This window comes from Sciurus carolinensis, chromosome 5, assembly GCF_902686445.1.
Source record: "Sciurus carolinensis chromosome 5, mSciCar1.2, whole genome shotgun sequence".
NCBI lineage: Eukaryota > Metazoa > Chordata > Mammalia > Rodentia > Sciuridae > Sciurus > Sciurus carolinensis.
In genome coordinates this window covers 130,579,097-130,597,199 of record NC_062217.1, presented here as the reverse complement: position 1 = coordinate 130,597,199, position 18,103 = coordinate 130,579,097, and the positions used below count along the sequence as shown (strand labels likewise).

Below are 18,103 nucleotides of genomic sequence, written 5' to 3'. Positions count from 1 at the left end.
CAGGGGGAAAACTCAGGGAGCCCTGAACCTTTAGGTGGATGAAGATGTCAATCTAAATTACAGTCAGAGAAAGATTTTCCCAAGAAAATTAATTGGAAATACAGTGACGATGCAATGGTCATATGCCTTCCCCAGGGATATTCACTGGAAACACAGTCAGAGAGTTTATGGTTGGGGAAGATTTTAAAGTCAAATGATTAAAAGAATAACAATAGATATTTCAAAATAGAAAGTCTTGGAAACAATGGTCACTAACAAGGGAGATGCAGGTCAAAGAAAAGAGACAGTTGTTCAGCAGACATCCTTGCAGAAGTCTTTTCTTAGAGGGCTGAATTCTGGCAGAATCTTGTGAGTTTTTTTCAGGCAATCCTGGGGGAGATGGTTCCTTCATGATGACCCAGCTTGTTTTATTTTCTTGGGGTTGCCAACGGACGAAATCCATGTGGACACCAAAGATACTGAAAATTTTCAGAGTCCAGGCTGTCCTGGCAGGTGATGCTGTGGCCTGAAGATGCTGTCCTGGTTCACAGAGGACTCCAGTGGCCTGTGGACCACTCCAAGCAAAGGCATCTCATGGATCTTCCCTCCAAGGGGGAGATAATGTCTGAGGCAGGACTGAGCAGGAAGTGTCTATCTGAAGCAAACATTGAATTTGTATTTAGCAAGTGCTATCTTTGTGCATATAGGTTTGGTACTTCCCGCATAAGTCCACCTTCTCAGGGACACTAAAAGATGCACAGTCAGGGATATACCACTGGTGGTTAGAGCTGGCCCAAAAGAGGACACTGACAATTCTGTGTGTTTATGTCTATGTTCACAGAGTAGGGATTGTAGGAAGGATATGGAAAGATTTGTTCTTGTAGTTTTTTCCTATTTTTGTTTTGGGGGTTTATTTCTTGGGGTGGAGTTTCATGGATGCACCTTGAAGTGAGCATTTTTATGTACAAATTCCAGAGAATACCTAAGAAGAAAAGAGGGAGATGTGTCCACACACCTACTCAGTTGAAAGACTACCAACAGGAAAAATGGCAGCAGCGGCCCTCCTCTGTCCTTCTTTCCTTCCCTCTCACTCCCACTGGCTTGGGTATTTGGTATTTTGCAGAAGGGTGGGGTTGAACCAGCAGCTCTCCCACTGGCTCTACCACAGAGCTTCACCCAAGCCCTGTTTTAGTTTTCATTTGCAGACACAGTCCTACAAAATTTGCCTCAAACTTGAGATCCTCCTGACTCAGGTTCCAAAAACCACTCTATGACAAGCATGCACCACCTGGCCCCACCATGAGTGCACTATCAATTGTACACAATACTTGGCTTCTGAGTGACAAGCTTGCACATGTATGAAAACAAGTTTGATTGATGACCCTTCCTGTTTCTGACATCGTGCCCCCTCTGGGTGACCTAATCCTCCTGTAAGGTATTAATTTCTTTCATACAGAACAAAAAAACACTATTTATTTGTGAGTCAAAGCAACACTAGGTAGGATTCAAAAAATGTTGCCGGGAAAACTCGATATTCATGTACAAAGGTCAAGTTGGATCTTGTATCCCACATGCAAAAATAAACACAAAATTTAAAAAAAAAATAAAGCTAGAATAATGCAGAAAACCTGCTGCAAAAAAAATTGGGAAGACTGCTTTATGACATTGAATTTGACAATAATTTTTTAGATAGGTCACCAAAGACAAACAAAAAATAATTAGTTTCCATCCAAATAAGAAGTGTGTATCAAAAAACACAATGAAGAAAACAAAACACGATCTATGGAATAGGAGAATCTTTTGGCAAATCATGTCTGATAAACTGTTGATATAAAGACATAAAGGTCCATAACTCATACCCAGATGTAATTTAAAGTGGACAAAGCTTTTGAATAGAAATGTGAGCAAAGAAGGTACTCGGGTGGTCTATGAGCATGTGAAAAGATGGCGAACATCAGAAATTGTAGGTAACCCAAATCAAATCCACAGCTTGCTAACACTTCACCCATTAGGAGGGCTACTATCCACACACCAAATAACACAAACAAAACAACTGCAGATAAGCAGGAACCACTGATGCACTCCTGGTGAGAATGAGGAATGGTGCAGTTACTATGGAAATCAATAGGCAGTTTCTCAACAACTAATAAAAAATGATTATGGTATCCACCAATTTCACTTGTAGGAGGAACCTGCAAGTTAAAGGGGATTTGAAGAAGAAAAAACACTCTATTCCCAGCATAAAAACACTTGGGGAGGACAGATGAATTCAGCCAAAATACCAGGGGAGATTCTGGTCTCTTTCAACCCACTCCCAACCACACTCAATATAAAAAGGTCCCAGAGTTTCTGAAAAGCAAATATGCATGCTGAAAATGTTTTAAAGACATGAGGAGTGAAAAACAACAACCAAGGCACAAGTCCTTTGCATTACTCTATCCCCAGGTTAGAAGCAGGGTCTCTGGCACCTGCTTATTTGAGATCCATGGCAGATTTGTGAGGATTCACATTCCCAAGGGACTTCAGCTGAGTCATCACTGTTTGAGGGCCCTTGATGCACATTTGTGCCTTGAGAGCATGTGCCCAGTGGACTCCTGGGTCCACTATGTACTGCTGGGGAGGAGGATCGTGTATAAATTGCAGGACAGCTAGAGCTGACCCCACAACACCCTCCTCTGAACTACAGCTCCTCTAGAGGAGGAAATGAGAGCCATGCCCAGGCGAGTGCAAGCCCACCTCCTCAAAAAAGAAAACAAAGAAAAGAAAAGAAAGCAGGCCAAAATCTCTTCCACTTTCCTAGGTATAAAAAGTTCCAATTTATTTCTGAATTTCCCAGAATACCTACAAATTCCTTTGTGAACTTGCCAACAAATCCTCTGGACCACTTAGTAAATGCTTCCTGTAGTGTTTCTCACCCCTCCCCCACTCTTGGGATTGGAGATCTCACTGAGGCCCTGGGGCATGCTAGGCAAAACCCTACCATTAAGCTATATTCATGCACTTGTTTGCTTTCTGCTTACTTGTTCAGTGCGGGAGGGAACTGGATGGAACCCAGGGCATCAGGCATGCAGGCCTTGTGCATGCAGGCCTCATGCATGGTGGGCAAGCACTCTAATTCTGAGCCACACCCCAGCCTATCCTGCTCATTTTTCTTTATTTTTCTCCCCCCCTCCCCGACCCCCAACCCAGGCCTTTACCACATTAAAATCCATTAACTTTGGAAATGCCTAGACCGGTAATGAATTCAGGATCTTCCTGCTTCAGCCTCAGAAGTAGCTAGAATTATAGGTACACTCCACTGCACCCAGGCATCATTTTAACTCACAGGAAAGAAGAAAACTTATAAGACCCTAAGGAATTAATCATTCCATCTTAACACAGCAAGTTTTATTTGATCCACTCAACATTCTGCTCATCTCCCTGCCATGCCCCTGCATTTTTCTGATGGAAATCTCAGAAAACACCCCATACATCTCTAAAACACAAGGAATCTCTTTGAATGTCACCACAGGCTTATTTTTAAATATAAGGTCTTTAGGAGAAGCCCTGCTCCCCAATTACTCAGTGCAGCAGCCAAAGACAGTTCTGTGGGTGACAGGAGAGATCCCTGTGCCCTAGTCTGCACTCTTAAGAGATGAAGCGGGAAACACACCCACTCAAACCCCAGTGCAAGAAGTCCAAAGTCCGCATGAAAATACACATCTCAGTCCTCTGCCCAGGGCACTCACCTTTGGAAGCCATGTCCATCCTCTACTCCTCAGTGGTTCTCAGTGGGAAACTGAAAATCTGCGGAGCAGCATCCATTAATATAGCCCACCGTGGACACGCCCTCTTACCCCGCTGCCCACGCACTGGCCAGGCAACACCCCTCAGGCAGAAGGCAGCAGACTTGGACCCGCCCTAGCCGGCAGCCCCACCCCAGGCACATCTAACTACCTACCTGTTCAAATCCAGGGTTCCCGTCATTGAGAACACACTGAAAATAATCTTATTTAAACCCTAAAATGTACTCATAACGTGGACACTATTTCATCCTCACTTGGTCTGGAGGATGCCAGGAACACAGATGTTTAGGCTGTAGTGACCCCCTGACCTATAATCTGGAACCTTGCCGCTCCTCTCTATCACATTCTCACAGGCCACACGCTCTGTAAGGACCATTGTATTGACTCAAACATGACCCATATCGCTTAATAGAGTTGTGATTAAGGAGGTCTGAGCTTGGAGCAGGAGAGATCACAGATTGAAATTGAATAAGAACATTAGAAGACATAAGACTAATAATGTTTCATGAACTTTAGTTTGTCAAAGAAAACACCCTTTTTTATTTTCTTCTTTTCTGTACAGCAGATTGAACCGACAGACTCTACCACTGATCTACATTCCATAGGTCTTCTTTTTTTTCTTCATGCTTCTGATTGAACCTACAATTGTATGAAGGCTAACTCTTCAGCCAAAACAGATTCTCCTACTTTATCTCCTAGCAGCCCTGTGGGCATATACACAATTATACAAATGAGTACTAATGCACCCAGAGATTAATTTACCTGAAGACAAACTCTGAAGAACCTGACTTCAAAACATAAAGCAGATGAAAATAAGTTTTCCCAGGCATGGAAGCACACACTTGTAATCCCAGCAGCTTGGGAGTTGGTGGCAGGAGGATGCCACGTTCCAAGCCAACCTCAGTAATTCAGCAAGGCCTTAAGTGAGCGGGACCCTGTCTCTTAAGAAAATATAACAAAGTGCTAAGGAAGTATCTCAGTGGTTGAGGTCCTCTCAGTTCAATGTCCATTAACCTAAAAGTAAAAGGTAAACATTAAAAAAAAAAAAAAAAGCAATCTACTTTTCTACATTGATTCCAGGAGAGATTGTATGTCTGCAAATAAAAATGAAGAACGGGCACAGGAACAGCCTTGATGGGAAGACAAATTCATGGAGATCATTTTATGTCCTATGACTGTAGATGGATCCTCATCAGGTTTTTTGAGTCCAAAAAGGTATTTTGGGTCACATGGGGGAATGCTGTGGGAACCAGAAGGGCTGGAGAAGATTAGAGACTGAGAGACATGAGCAAATCAAAATTGATTTGAGCCACTAGCAGCTCCAAAAGTCATCTGCATTGTTCCCTGATGCAAACACCCCTAGACACAGTCCCCTGTACTGATGGCTTCTTCACCACCTGGACTCTGGCTGGTCTAACTCTGAATCCAGATCTCAGGCTTTCTTTTTGGACCCTCTGCATGGCATCAGGACTTATCCACCATATAAAAGGTGACCATGTGAGGATGCCACATAAGCAAGGAAAGAAAAAATAAGGCAGGTGTGTTGGTGCAGGCCTGTATTGCCAGCAAGTGGGAAAGCTGAGGTAGGAGGATCACAAATTGGCATCAGTCTCAACATTCAAGCAGGTCTTTGCAGTTTCGTGAGACCCTGTCTCAAAATCAGAAAAAAAAGTAAGAACCTGGCATGTTGCTAAGTGGTGAAGCACCAATGGATTCAGTTTCCAGCAAAAAAAAAAAAAAAAAGAAGAAGAAAGAAAGAAAGAAATGTTAAAATTTTTAAATGTACATTACTTAGTCATCAATCATTTCCTAGAACAATCTAAACTTGGTCAATTTTCACTAAAGAGGCCCACCGCCCTCCTTGGTCAGCACCACTGGCAGATGGCATGTGCTCTCCCAACACTATACCAAAATTACAATATGAATTTCCAACGCAGAATGGTCCAGACTTTCTTTCTTCTAAGTATTTTTTAAAAAATCTTTGCTTCTTTTATTTTACATTTTACATTTTTGTACATTTTGATATGGATCAAGTGTTTTTAATGATCACAGATAACCAACCCAGCCTTAAGAGAGTTCTGACTTTGTTGTGGTGTGACCATGTTCATTATAATTTCAAAGGAGGAAAGAAATCAAAAATTTAAAAAATAAAATAAAATAAAACAGTGCCTGCACTGGCCCAAACCTGGAACCCAAGCAACTCAGGTGGCACAGAGAGAGCATCCAAAGTCTGCCTGGAAAATTAAACCAGACATTCTCTCAAAATAAAAAAAGAAAAAGAAAAACCAAAGGCTGGGAATGTAACTCAGTGTTGGCAGGCCATGGTTCACTCCTTGGGAGCAAAGGAGGAGCGGGTCTCTCAATCCCAAAATTCCAGTAACTTTTGTGTCTATGTACTTAGCTTCACTATAAGTAGGTAGGTTGCATGAGATAATCTTAAATGCCAAAGATAAAAGCTTTCTTTTGATTTTCTCTTATTATCTATAAAGTTGCTATATTTTATTGACCCCTTTGTGTGAGACCATGCTGTCCAATATTATATCAAAATTTTAATTTTTTTCAGTTGTTCTAATAATCAAATAAAAAGGATGGCCTTAGATTGATTTCTCTGTCTTTTTCATTTACCTCAACAATTGAAAGTTCCCATCAGCTTTGCTTCATTCCTTTCTCAGTAGCCTGAATTCACAGGTGGTCCTGACCTTTCCTGTCCCTCCTCCATCAAGTTACCTCCAAAACCACCTGGACACTCCCCTCCTTGCCTGGATTCATTCTGTCCTCAATCCCAGTCTGGTTCCACTAAGAGCTCACTGCATTATTTAGACCAACCAATCAGCACCAAGTGGCCCAATCTCATGGCTACTTTTCCTGAGTCGTCAAACATATTGGCCAAGCTCTTTTGTGTTGGTTTTCCCAGTTCAAATTCTTTATATGAATCTTGGCTTCAGAGCATGTTCTCTGAGTCCTTCATCCTTGTTAAAATGCCCATAATGATAAAGACCAGCACCCACCAGATCCTGTAGATGGAGCCACGTGATGGAGCTGGGAACAGCACAGTGCAGTCTCAGAAACATCAACATTCAGGTGAACTTTTGAAAATACAGATTCCCTGATGGGCATGGTGGTACACACCTAAAATCACAACTAATCAGGAGGCCAAAGCAGGAGTACAAGTTCAAGGCCAATCTGGCAACTTGGTGAGACTCTCAGCAACCAAACAAGAACCTGTCTCAAAATTCAAAATTAAATCAAAAGACTGGAGATGTGGCTCAGTGATAAAGTGCCCCCAGGCTCAATACTCAATACAAAAACATGTAACATTTCTTTTCTCCATGACCAAAGCTGAAAATGTTCAAGTAAGGTCATTTAACATTCCCACCTAAGTTTCAACACCACACCCATAAATTGGGTGAATTTGGCAAAGTGATGACTCAGCAATTTGGCTTCTAGGACATTCAGTTTGTTCAGATGATTTGATATCAATTTGCTGAATTTTTTCTTCTCCACCTAAATTGTAGCTGACTGCCTCATTCTCCCTCATCACAGCATTTAGTTTACTCAAATGAAATAATGCTAAGACAAATAGTTCACATTTATTAGTCAATAATTTATTCCACCTCTAAAAGCTTTTCAAGGATATATATAAACCACTATCCTTAGTTCAAATACCTGCACAAAATTTAATTATGAATTTCATTAGTCATCAGTATTAGATTTTATTTATTTATTTATTTTTAGTACTTAGACTTGAACACAGGAGCACTTTGCCACTAAGCTATGTTCCCACTCCTTTCTAAATTTTCTTTTCAGGCAGGGACTCTCTAAACTGCTGTGCATGAACTTGAACTCAAAATCCTGTCTCCTCCTACCAATAAGATCCTTCGAGTGTGTGCTTTACCCACTCTTCCCACCAACTTGCTGGGTTCAGATGCTGGAAAACTAAAATCTTGCTCCCTATGGTCTTTTAACCCAAGTCATTTTGTTGTAGCCGACTTGTTTATTAATGAAGACCCAGGAGGAAGGCCATCTTGAAATCTTGCTCCCTACATCAACAGCAGAAAAGAACACATTTTATTAAGAGACCCAAATATATTTTCTTCATGGGATTCAAGGAACCACAAGTGAAAGGGAAGTTATACTCCATGTATGTATAATATGTCAAAATCCATCCTACTGTCATGTACATCTCAACAGAACAAATGCAAAAATTTTAAAACAAGCCATGAGTACTAGGATTTATATTTCCCTACTGATGTTTCAGCATTCTAACTTTCTTAGAAATAGTTCATAGGCTTTACATTAGTCCCATGACATAACATTTTGACTGTACATAAAGAGCACACTCATAAACACATCTCAAATATATTTATCTTGCTTATTTACTTGTAATTGTTATTCGTAGACTACCCATAAACACCAAGACACCAGATAAGCTTTGTCAGTATTTTAAGTTTTTTTAAGTCCTTTTATCTTGCTTTATTTTTATTTTTATTTTTTTTGACACTCAGGTGTGTTTCAGGGTTAATTCTCAGATATCTGCCTTCCAGCTAAAATGGCTGAAATAAAGAACCTCCAAATGAACATATAGTTTTAAAAATTATCATTTTCTTCTTTTATTAGTGCATTATAGTTATTAAAATTATCTCAGAGGGATTTACATTAAATTTTAATTTAGGCATGCCAAATAAACAAAATATTAACTTAGGTATACAAATGAACAGTCATTTTGAATGTTTTTTGTCAGTGCTTGAGAGGTATACATAATTGTGGGTTTATTTTGAGACAATGTTACATGCATGGAATAGAATTTGACCTGTTTGCAGTCTCAGTACTTCCTCTTTCCCTCCTCTTCTCCCTCCCCATTCCCTTCCTCTACTCTTTGATTTTCCTTCTATTTATTGTATGTTTAAATTGGTGCTCTGTAGGCAAACATGCAAGTGAATTTTACTGTGGTATATTCTCCTGTGTTCAGAGCATCATTGGGTCATTTTCATTCCATGGTTCCTCCCTTTCCTGTATCTCCTCCCAGCCCCAATTCCCTTCCTCCTCTCCCCTGAGCTCCCTTTTTCTTTCATGGTGTCCCTCTCTTTTACCCCCTTTTTTTGCTCTCTGCATATGACAAAAAACACTGGACCATTGACCTTCTGAGTCTGGCTTCTTTGACTTAGTATAATGTTTTCCACTTCCAGTTATTTACTGGCAAATGCCATAAGTTCATTCTTCTTAATGATTCAGTAAAACTCCATTGTGAATATATACCACATTTTCTTTATCTGTTGATAGGCACCTGGACTGGTGTCATACCTTGACTGTTGTGAATGGCACTGCTATAAGCATTGAGGTCCCTGGATCACAGTAATATGCTGAATTTAGTTCTTTGTGAATAAACAGGAAGACATGAAATAGCTGGGTCATGGGGTGGTTCAATTGCTAGTCCTTTTGGTATTCTTTATAGTGATTTTCAGAAAAGTACTACTGCATAATCCACCAACACTATAAGAGAGTACATTTCCCCACACATGGTCCTCAGCATTTAATAATATTTGTATTCTTTTTTATTTTTTTAAATTTTAATAAATTTTTAAAATATTTTTTTATTCTTCATGATTGCCATTCTAACTGAAGTGAGATGAAATCTCCATGTAGTTTTGATTTGCATTTCCCTGATGGTTAGGAATATTGAACTTGTTTTCTTTTTTTATTGGTCATTTGTATGTTTTTCTTTTGAGAAGTGTCTGTTTAGATAGTTTTAACATATTTCAAAGTTTGTTTCATTGTAGGTGAATTCAATACCTTTATTTTATTTATTTATTTTTACTTGGTGCTGAGGATCCATCCCAGTGCCTCATAGGAGATAGGTAGGAGATAGGCAAGTGCTCTGCCACTGAGCTAAAGTCCCATCCATGCATCCAATATTTTTTTCTTTCTTCCTTTCTTTTACTTTTTTTTTTTTTTTTTTTTTGGCCATGATGACATCTTTAAAGTTTGAAGGACTCAGCTGAGAATCCATCTGATCTTGAGCTTTTCTTTGTTGGAAAACTTTACTTCCTGATTCACTCTCACTGCTCAATAGTGGTACATTTAGGTTTTCTACATCCCCATGGTTCAGTTGGAATAGTTTATATGTGTGTAGAAATTTGTCAATATCTTGTAGGTTTTCCTGTTTATTGGAGTGTACATTTTCAAAATAATTTCTAAGGAGCCTCTAGATTTCAGAAGTGTTTGTTGTGATGTCTTCAATTTCATCTTTTGAGTTTGTTGTTTTGGGTTTTCTCTCCTTTTCTTTTGGATAGAATTGATCACTCTTATCTTTTTAAAGAACTAACCTTCACTTCATTGAGTTTTTAGTATCTTTTGCTTCCCAATTTCATTAACTTTGGCTCTGATCTTTCTTATTTTCTGTCTTCTACTGATTTGGGAATTAGTTTGTTCTTCCTTTTCTGGAGATTTGAGGTGTAAATTATAATATTTATTTAGGACTGTTCTACTTTCTTAATATAGGCACCCAGTGATATGAACTTGACTCTTAGAAATGCCATTATACTCTTTCAGATATTTGGATGTGCTTTACCTCAGATCTCATTTCTTTCTAAGAATTTTTATTTCTCCCTTCATTCCTTCAGTGACCCATTCCACATTCAAATGTGCATTATTTAATCTTCAGGTTTTCAAGTGATTTGTTTTTATCTTGTTATTAATTTATAATTTTATAGTATTGAAACCAAAATGATGCAAGGAATATCTCTGTATTTTTGTGATTGGGTGTCATAGCACATGGTCTATTTTTTAGAAGGTTACCTATGCAGTGAAGGAAGTAAATTTAGTTGCTGATGGATGGAAAATTCTATAAATATCTGTTACATTCCCTTGATTATTAGAAGTTTTATGTTCCAAAACGTCTGCTTGGTTTGTGTCTAGATTTCCTAGCTATTTGTGAGTGAGGAGTTGAGGATGAGGTGGAAATCACCCCTCATTATTTTACTGGGGTCTATTATATTCTTTATATTGATTTATGTTTGTTTTAAGTATATAAATGCACAAATATTTGGGGCAAAAATATTTAAAACACTTATATCTCTATGTTGGGTGATATAACAATTATGAAGTGACCTTTTTGTGTGTCTTCTAATTTGGATTTGAAGTCTATATTGTCAGGTATAAGAATAGCAACTCTTGCTTTATTTAATTTTTAATTGAAAATACACAATTTTTTCAAATGATACTGAGTATTTACATTCTTCTGTTTTTTACTGTGCCTCTCACAGGGAGTTAGAACTGGGTGGGATTCAGCCCAACCTCCTTTTAGGATTTCTGCCCCTCCACCTGCTGGAGTCAATTGGAAGTGCAGCCTGTTGAACTGGCTCTCAGCTTCTCTGCTCACCACTTAGGACAGGGGAATGGAACTGGAAGAAACTTCTATTGGGATTTTGTCCAGAAGTCTTAAATTGCTGCTCTTCCCAGTTGGAAGTCATGCAGAGATCCGTGTGGGAAGTTGAAGCTAATGGATTTAGGTTCTAAACAGAACTTTGAATATTTGTTAGGGGCATGTCCACTGAGGAGATGAAATCCTTGCACTCCTAGGGCAGAGTAGATGTTGAGCTCACCTGGGCTGCTACCTCCTAAGTACCACCTCCCAGTAGTACCACAGGCTGGCAACCCAGCCTGCAACACATCATTTTTAGGGTATTTGAGTTCCACAGCTCTCTACTGTGCTGCAACTCCATGTTGATTTGGTCTCTTGAGTCTATGCAGGAGCCTAAGTCAAATCAATGACTTCCCACACATTTTATTTAGCAATCCCTAAATCAGGTTCTGTACATCATGTAAGCACCTGAGCATATTCCTTGCATGGTTCCTGATATGGTGTGAATCTTGGGTCCTACCTTTTTACTTTTGAGACTGAGAGGAGCACTTTTGGAACATTTCATATAGGAAATGAGTCCTTTCTAATTTTCAAAATATTTTTCTTCAGTTGAGAAAAAGGATTACAAGATGCAATTTTAATGTATTTCTGGAAACTTGAGCAATACTTTCAAAGACTCTGTTCTTTGAAAGAGCATTAAAATACAATAGAAATTTGTAAGTCTGTCATTTTTGTCTGAATAATGTCATTTTAATAAATGAATCCCAAACATTACATTAGTGTTCATCAATGCAACACAATTCTTAAGTGTAAATAAAAAATAAAAAATAAAAAATGTCCCTAATAGATGGTAAATTTTTCTCATTATTACACACAATGCTATCTACTCCTCTTTGCATAGCCAATTAATATCACAGAAGAAAACTTAAATTTAAAGAGGTAAAGTCTACTACTCTTAGAAAACATAGCCTAACCAGGCTGGTCTTCTAAAAATAGATTTGAAATATCTGGCCCTCATAAAAGAGATCACGGGCAAGGCAATTAGTTTTCTTCCACAATAGTCAGCTTCCTATCACTCAACAAAGATCTGAAATAATCAAATTATAAAGATAATGCGTTATTTTGGCTCACAGTATTTGAGGTTTCATTTCATGATGAGTTGTCCCCATTGGTCTTGGGTCTGCAGACAGGCAGGTCTTCATGGTGAGAGCGAGTGTTGAAGCAAATCCCCTAACCATTGACAGCACACCCCCAAGGACCCACTTTCCAAACTTGGCCCTACCTCTGGAAACTTCATACCCTCCCACTAGCACCACACTGAGAATCATGCCTAGAACAAATGGACCTTTGGGGGACTCTCAAGATCCAAACTATGGCAGTCCCTTAACTACAAAAAATAATCTTCTGCTTCTTTGTCTGGAAGAGTATGAAAGACTTCCCAAAATAGTTTGGGCTCAAATTTCTATAGCGCTTTTAAGCTTCTTGCAGATTCACATAAAGCTCTTTCTCTTCGAGATGTCCAAGAACAAGATTATCAGTAACACACACTAGCATTATATAGTAGGAAGAGGAACTTGACTACTGAAATTGAAATGATCTCTTATGGTACAAAAGGAAAGGGTAAGACTCAGCACTAATTTAATACCAAAATGTTTTTGGGGAGACGTTTTCAGCATCCTTTAGCTTCAAATGTGCTTTCCACTGATTTGTTTAATTTCTGCACCCCAAGTGCAGTACCCAGTCTAGATCCTTGGTTTTCCCTTACTTTTCATAATCTCATTTTGAGGGTCAATAGAGGCCACAGTCTTTTGGTATATTGTCATCTCAGTAGGATTCTGTGGGTCCAGAAAATATTATTTCTTTATTTAAAAATATGGTTTCTTTTAGTTCAATACTGTTTTCTCTTGTAATAACATATGGACTATACACAGACACATGTATGATACTCAATACATGGTATTAAATAATGGTAAATAATGTAACTAATTTTGTTTAGCTTCAGATGACATTAGTTCTCCCCTGACACATTCTCTAATTTTCTCTGTCATCTTAAATATCTTAATGATACCAGTGGTACCAAAAGCACACACTCTTTTCCTTGTAGTAGTACAGACAACTGTGATTGGCAGAATGGTTCCATGAGAATGTGATAGGCCAGACTCTAAGGGAAATGACTAAACAGATTCCATTTTGCTCTGAGACTAAATGTTATATAGGAAATAAGCTTCTCCCATGGAAACACCCTTCCTCTGTACCCATCACCAGTTACTTAGTGACAAGTTTAACAATAAATAATGACAATTACTATGTAAAGAAACATTGCTCTCTTTTGATTCCTATTGCTCCTAAACAATGTTCACAGGTGAACAGTGATTGTGTGGATGTTAGCAACCATTCTTTAGTTTGTACCTAGGTAAGGGTCATTTTGACCCACTTCCCCCTCTGTTGATGATCTCATGATGTTAATGTGTAATTTTGAATCATAGCAACATGCACTTATGATTAATGTAATTTTTGGTATAAGAACCCCTACAACACTGTGGTCAGGGCAGTTCTCCCAATAGCCATTTGTTGGGGCATTGTGTGAGACAGTCAGCTGGCCGGCTTAATAAAGACTCTTAAATTTGGACTTCTCAGTGGTGATTGGTCTGTTCTTAAGTTGTGCCCCATAACACAACTGAAATGATTACTCAGTAGAAGATTTAATGCAATCATTGCTTCAAACCAAAAGTGTGACAGGCATGTCCATTTGGTAGCCTTACTGGAAGCAATACTTTGAATAAGCACAAGTTCTTCATGTAAGGACAATAGCAAAGTCATACTTCCACCTTTTTATGACTCTCCTATGTCTAACCCCAATATTTTTATCCTAAAGAGGTAATAAAGTATGTATAAATCATGGTTCAACCAGAGAAACAGTGTCAATAATGTGTGTGTGTGTGTGTGTGTGTGTGTGTGTGTGTGTGTATTTAGTAGGGCCTGTAGATTTGGTCCTCAACACCACATGCACACCTATACAAAAAATGAAAATTAAAGAATTATATACCATAATCAAGTGGAATTTACACCTGAAATGCAAGAATGGTTCAAAATGAGGAAAATCAATGCAATCTACTACACTCATAGAACAAAGAACAGTAAACACATGATCATTTCAGATGATGTAGTGGGGGGGAAGCACTTGACAAAATTCAGTACTAATGGCTCTTCGACATGCTCAGCACATACTCACCACAGGCTGCATTCCTTGTCCTACATTTTCATGTTTGATGTGGTCATATTTGTCATATTTATTTCCCGTGCTTTCAGTGTCATTCCAAGGGACATCAAATCAGATGTCATGAAACTTTCCTTTCATATAGGGTTTTAGTAACTTCAGGCCTTAATTCAAGTCTTTTCTCTATTCACATTAATATTTACATGTGAGGTAAGGTTCTATCTTCATTCTTTGAATGTGAACATCAATTTTTCTTCTAATAGATGTTGAAGTTTTTGTCCTTTCCCCATTGTGTACTGAGATCCTTGTTGAAGACCCTTTTCCCATATACACATAGGTTTATTTCTGTGTCACCATTCTGTTTCATTGGTCTGTATATTGGTCTTTATGTCAATTCCATCATTTTAGTTCCTGTCAAATTAAGTTTAGGTGTTAAAATTTGTGAGATCTCCTAGTTCTTCCTTGGCTATATTTCTTTGGAAATTCAAAATCTCTTGAATTTTCATACCAATGTTAAGTGTTTTTATTCCTATTTAGACAAAAATACCATTGAGATTTTGATAAGGATTGTATTGAATATGCACAGCACTGTGGGTAATATGGAAATATCAATCTGAAGTCTTTCAATCCTTGAACACAAAAAACTTTTACTTATGTTTGCTTCATTTAATTTTTTCCACCTTGTTCTAAAGTTGTAAATAATTGAGGTTTTGCCTCCTTGGAGAGTTTAAGTATTTTATTCTTTTTGATGCTTTTTAAATGAGATTTACTTCTTCATTCCTTTTCTGACTCTTCAATATATGTAGAAACACATATGATTTTTATCCTATAACTTTGAAGAATTTTTAAGTGAGTTCTGAAACTGTTGTATTTAGGTTTTTCTTCCTGTGAATGTATGTCAGATATTAACAGAGAATTTTACCTCTTTTCTAATTTGGATGTCTATTATTTTCTTTCCCTGTGAATTTGCTCATAGAACTTCTACTACTTTGTTGAATGGAAGTGGCAAGACTGGGCATGTTTCTTCCTTCCTAATCTTAGAGGAAAGGCTTCAAGGCTTTCACTGTTGGGTTTGATGTCAGTTGTGGGATTTTCCTTGTGTTGAGACTGTTTCCTTCCGATCCTGGTTTGTTGATTGTCTTCATCATGAATTAGTGTTGAGTTTTGTCAAGTGCTTTTCCCCTCTACATCATCTGAAATGATCATGTGTTTACTGTCCTTTCTTCTATGAATGTAGTAGATTGCATGGATTTTCCTCATTTTGAACCATCCTTGCATTTCAGGGATAAATTCCACTTGATTATGGTGTATAATTCTTTAGTTTTCATTTTTGTGTAGGTGTGCATGTGGTGTTGAGGCTCCAGTCCAGTGCCTCATGAAAATTCATGAAATATTCTCTCACTAAATTAAATCTTCAGTCATATATAATTTTAAAGTGTGTTGTTGAATTCAGTTTTTTAATAATTTGGTGGAGTTTTTCTCAATTTTTTCAGAATTTGTTATGGTATCTTTTCTTTCTTTCTTTTTTTTTTAAGCACAATGCTTTTATATTTTATTCACTGGAATATGAAGAATCAAACAGTTTAGAATTCTGACCAAAAAATCCCAGTTAACTGTAATTGCTTAATTAAATACAAAAAATATTGTTGTATAAAGACCTTAAACCTGCCTTTTCATCTCAACATGTGAAATTTTACCAGCAACGTTTTTCCAATCCCTTCAGCAAGAAGTCTCAGTCTACATACTAATGTAACATTGTCTTTTTCTACTCATGAAACACTTGGATCACACCCCAGTATATAAAGACAAAAAATAAATGTATAATAAAAGGATTGGATAAATCAGGAGAGGCTTTTTGGTCTTGAATTCTTCACCCACTAACAATGAAGCAGCACTGTAGGCAGCCCAAAACACACCAAACAGATTTATAAGTGTAGACACCACTTCAAATGATTCAACCACCAAAATTATTGGAGCTATTACAATGAGAGGAAGTAATGAATATCCTATAACTCCAAGAACATGGCCATATGCAACTTCACCACCAAGAACTCTGGCCAGCAAGAAAATTGTCAGTGAACCAAATATCCAAATGGTTATAATCCATGAGACCACCCTAAACTGCCCATACAATGATATCATGGAAAAGAAAAGAACAGCCAGAGGACCCCAAAAGTCAGGATTGTCTCTCACCACTTGTCTATTAAAACCAAGTGATGGCATTGGCATCAAAATACATCGGATTTTGTAGTAAATATCTTTTAGATCAATATCCAATTCTTCCAAGAGTGGCTTGTTATCTTCAGGATCATCATCTTCAACTTCCAAAAGCCAGCCATACCCTTTGTCTCAGAAGTGCAGTGGCTGTAGATTCTTTGATAAAATCTCCACCAAGGTTTAATTTGACATCTGGGGATGCTATGAAACCACTAAGGTCTTCTGCATCTGCTGAGGAGACAAAGGTGAAGTCCCCCTAAGCTGGGGTATAAGCCCTGGGTGGCCTGGGGGCTGCATCTTGCCTCCCCTCCCCCTCTGTGGTGGAGGAGGCTGCAACTGGGCCCTGGTCCCAAGGCCTCAGCAATAGGCACCCGCAGGCTCTCGCTACGTGGGGCCTGCGAGCCGCGAGTCGACCTGTGCAGGTTGGGACAGAGGCCCAAGAGGAGCGAAGCAGGCCGCCTGGCTGCCCAGAGACTGCACCACCAAAGTCCTCCCGGTGGCGACTGCCCAAGCACCAAGACGCCAGCGCCCTGACAGGACCATAACTGGTATCTTTTCTTATACTGTCTCTGTTTGGCACTGAAATCTGGGTAATTCTGGCTTGGTAGAATGAGTTTGTAAGTATTCCCTCCGGTTACACACTTTTTAAAAAAGATTGAAAAGGATTTGTGCTTAAGTATATATATATATATATATATATATATATATATATATATATATATATATATGTATATATATATATATATATATATATGTATATATATATATATATATATATATATGTGTGTGTGTGTGTGTGTGTGTGTGTGTGTGTGTGTGTAGAATTCTCCAGTGAAGCTATATGATCCTGGGATTGTCTTTCTTTGCTGCTTAGTGATCATTGAATAAACCTCTTCACATGTAAAGGGTCCATTCAGATTTTTATTTCTTCATGTGTCAAGTTTTTTCATGCTATTTTTCATAGAATATATGAACTTCTGGGGTATTCATTTTTTTGGCATATCAGTGTTCATAGTAATCTTTTTAACCTTTCTCATCTCTGTGGCATTACTTCTACTGCATCCTCCTTCATTTCTTACTTTAATTATATTTGAGTATTCTATTTTCTTATTCTAGCTGAGGCATTTTCAGTTTTGTTTAAAAAATCCAGCTTTTTTTTTTTTTCTCTAATCTTACTTTTGGTAATTTAGGTTTAGGTTGTTCATCTTTTTCTAGAACCTCGAGGCACAAAATTAGTTTTGCTCTTTTTCTCATTTGAGTTCTTTTCCTTTATAAATGCCAGTGCTTATTCTGAAAGCATCATTTTTTATATTGCTTTTTCCCATGTTTTTCATTTAATTTTATTTGCTTTGAGGGTTTTTTGTTTGTTTGTTTGTTTGTTTTGTTTTGTTTTGTTTTTTAAGTGATTCTGGTTATTAAACCCAAGGGCATTATGCTGGCTAGGCAAGCTCTCTACCATTGAGCTAGGCCCCTCTCCCTGTCCCTGTCCTTTTTATCTTGACACAAGGTGTCAGGACTAAGTTGCCCAGGCTGGCCTTGAACTTA

The 18,103-nt window shown here is 38.2% G+C and overlaps 1 protein-coding gene across 1 annotated transcript; it reads right to left on the bottom strand.

Annotated features, from left to right (window-relative positions):
* Positions 1–16,083: 16,083 nt before the first annotated feature.
* LOC124985745 (protein YIPF4-like) lies at positions 16,084–17,101 on the bottom strand. Its single transcript, XM_047554372.1, is given in 3 exon segments — positions 16,084–16,688; positions 16,690–16,814; positions 16,973–17,101. Coding segments are annotated over 3 exon segments (816 nt in total). The 3' UTR covers positions 16,084–16,126.
* Positions 17,102–18,103: the final 1,002 nt, after the last annotated feature.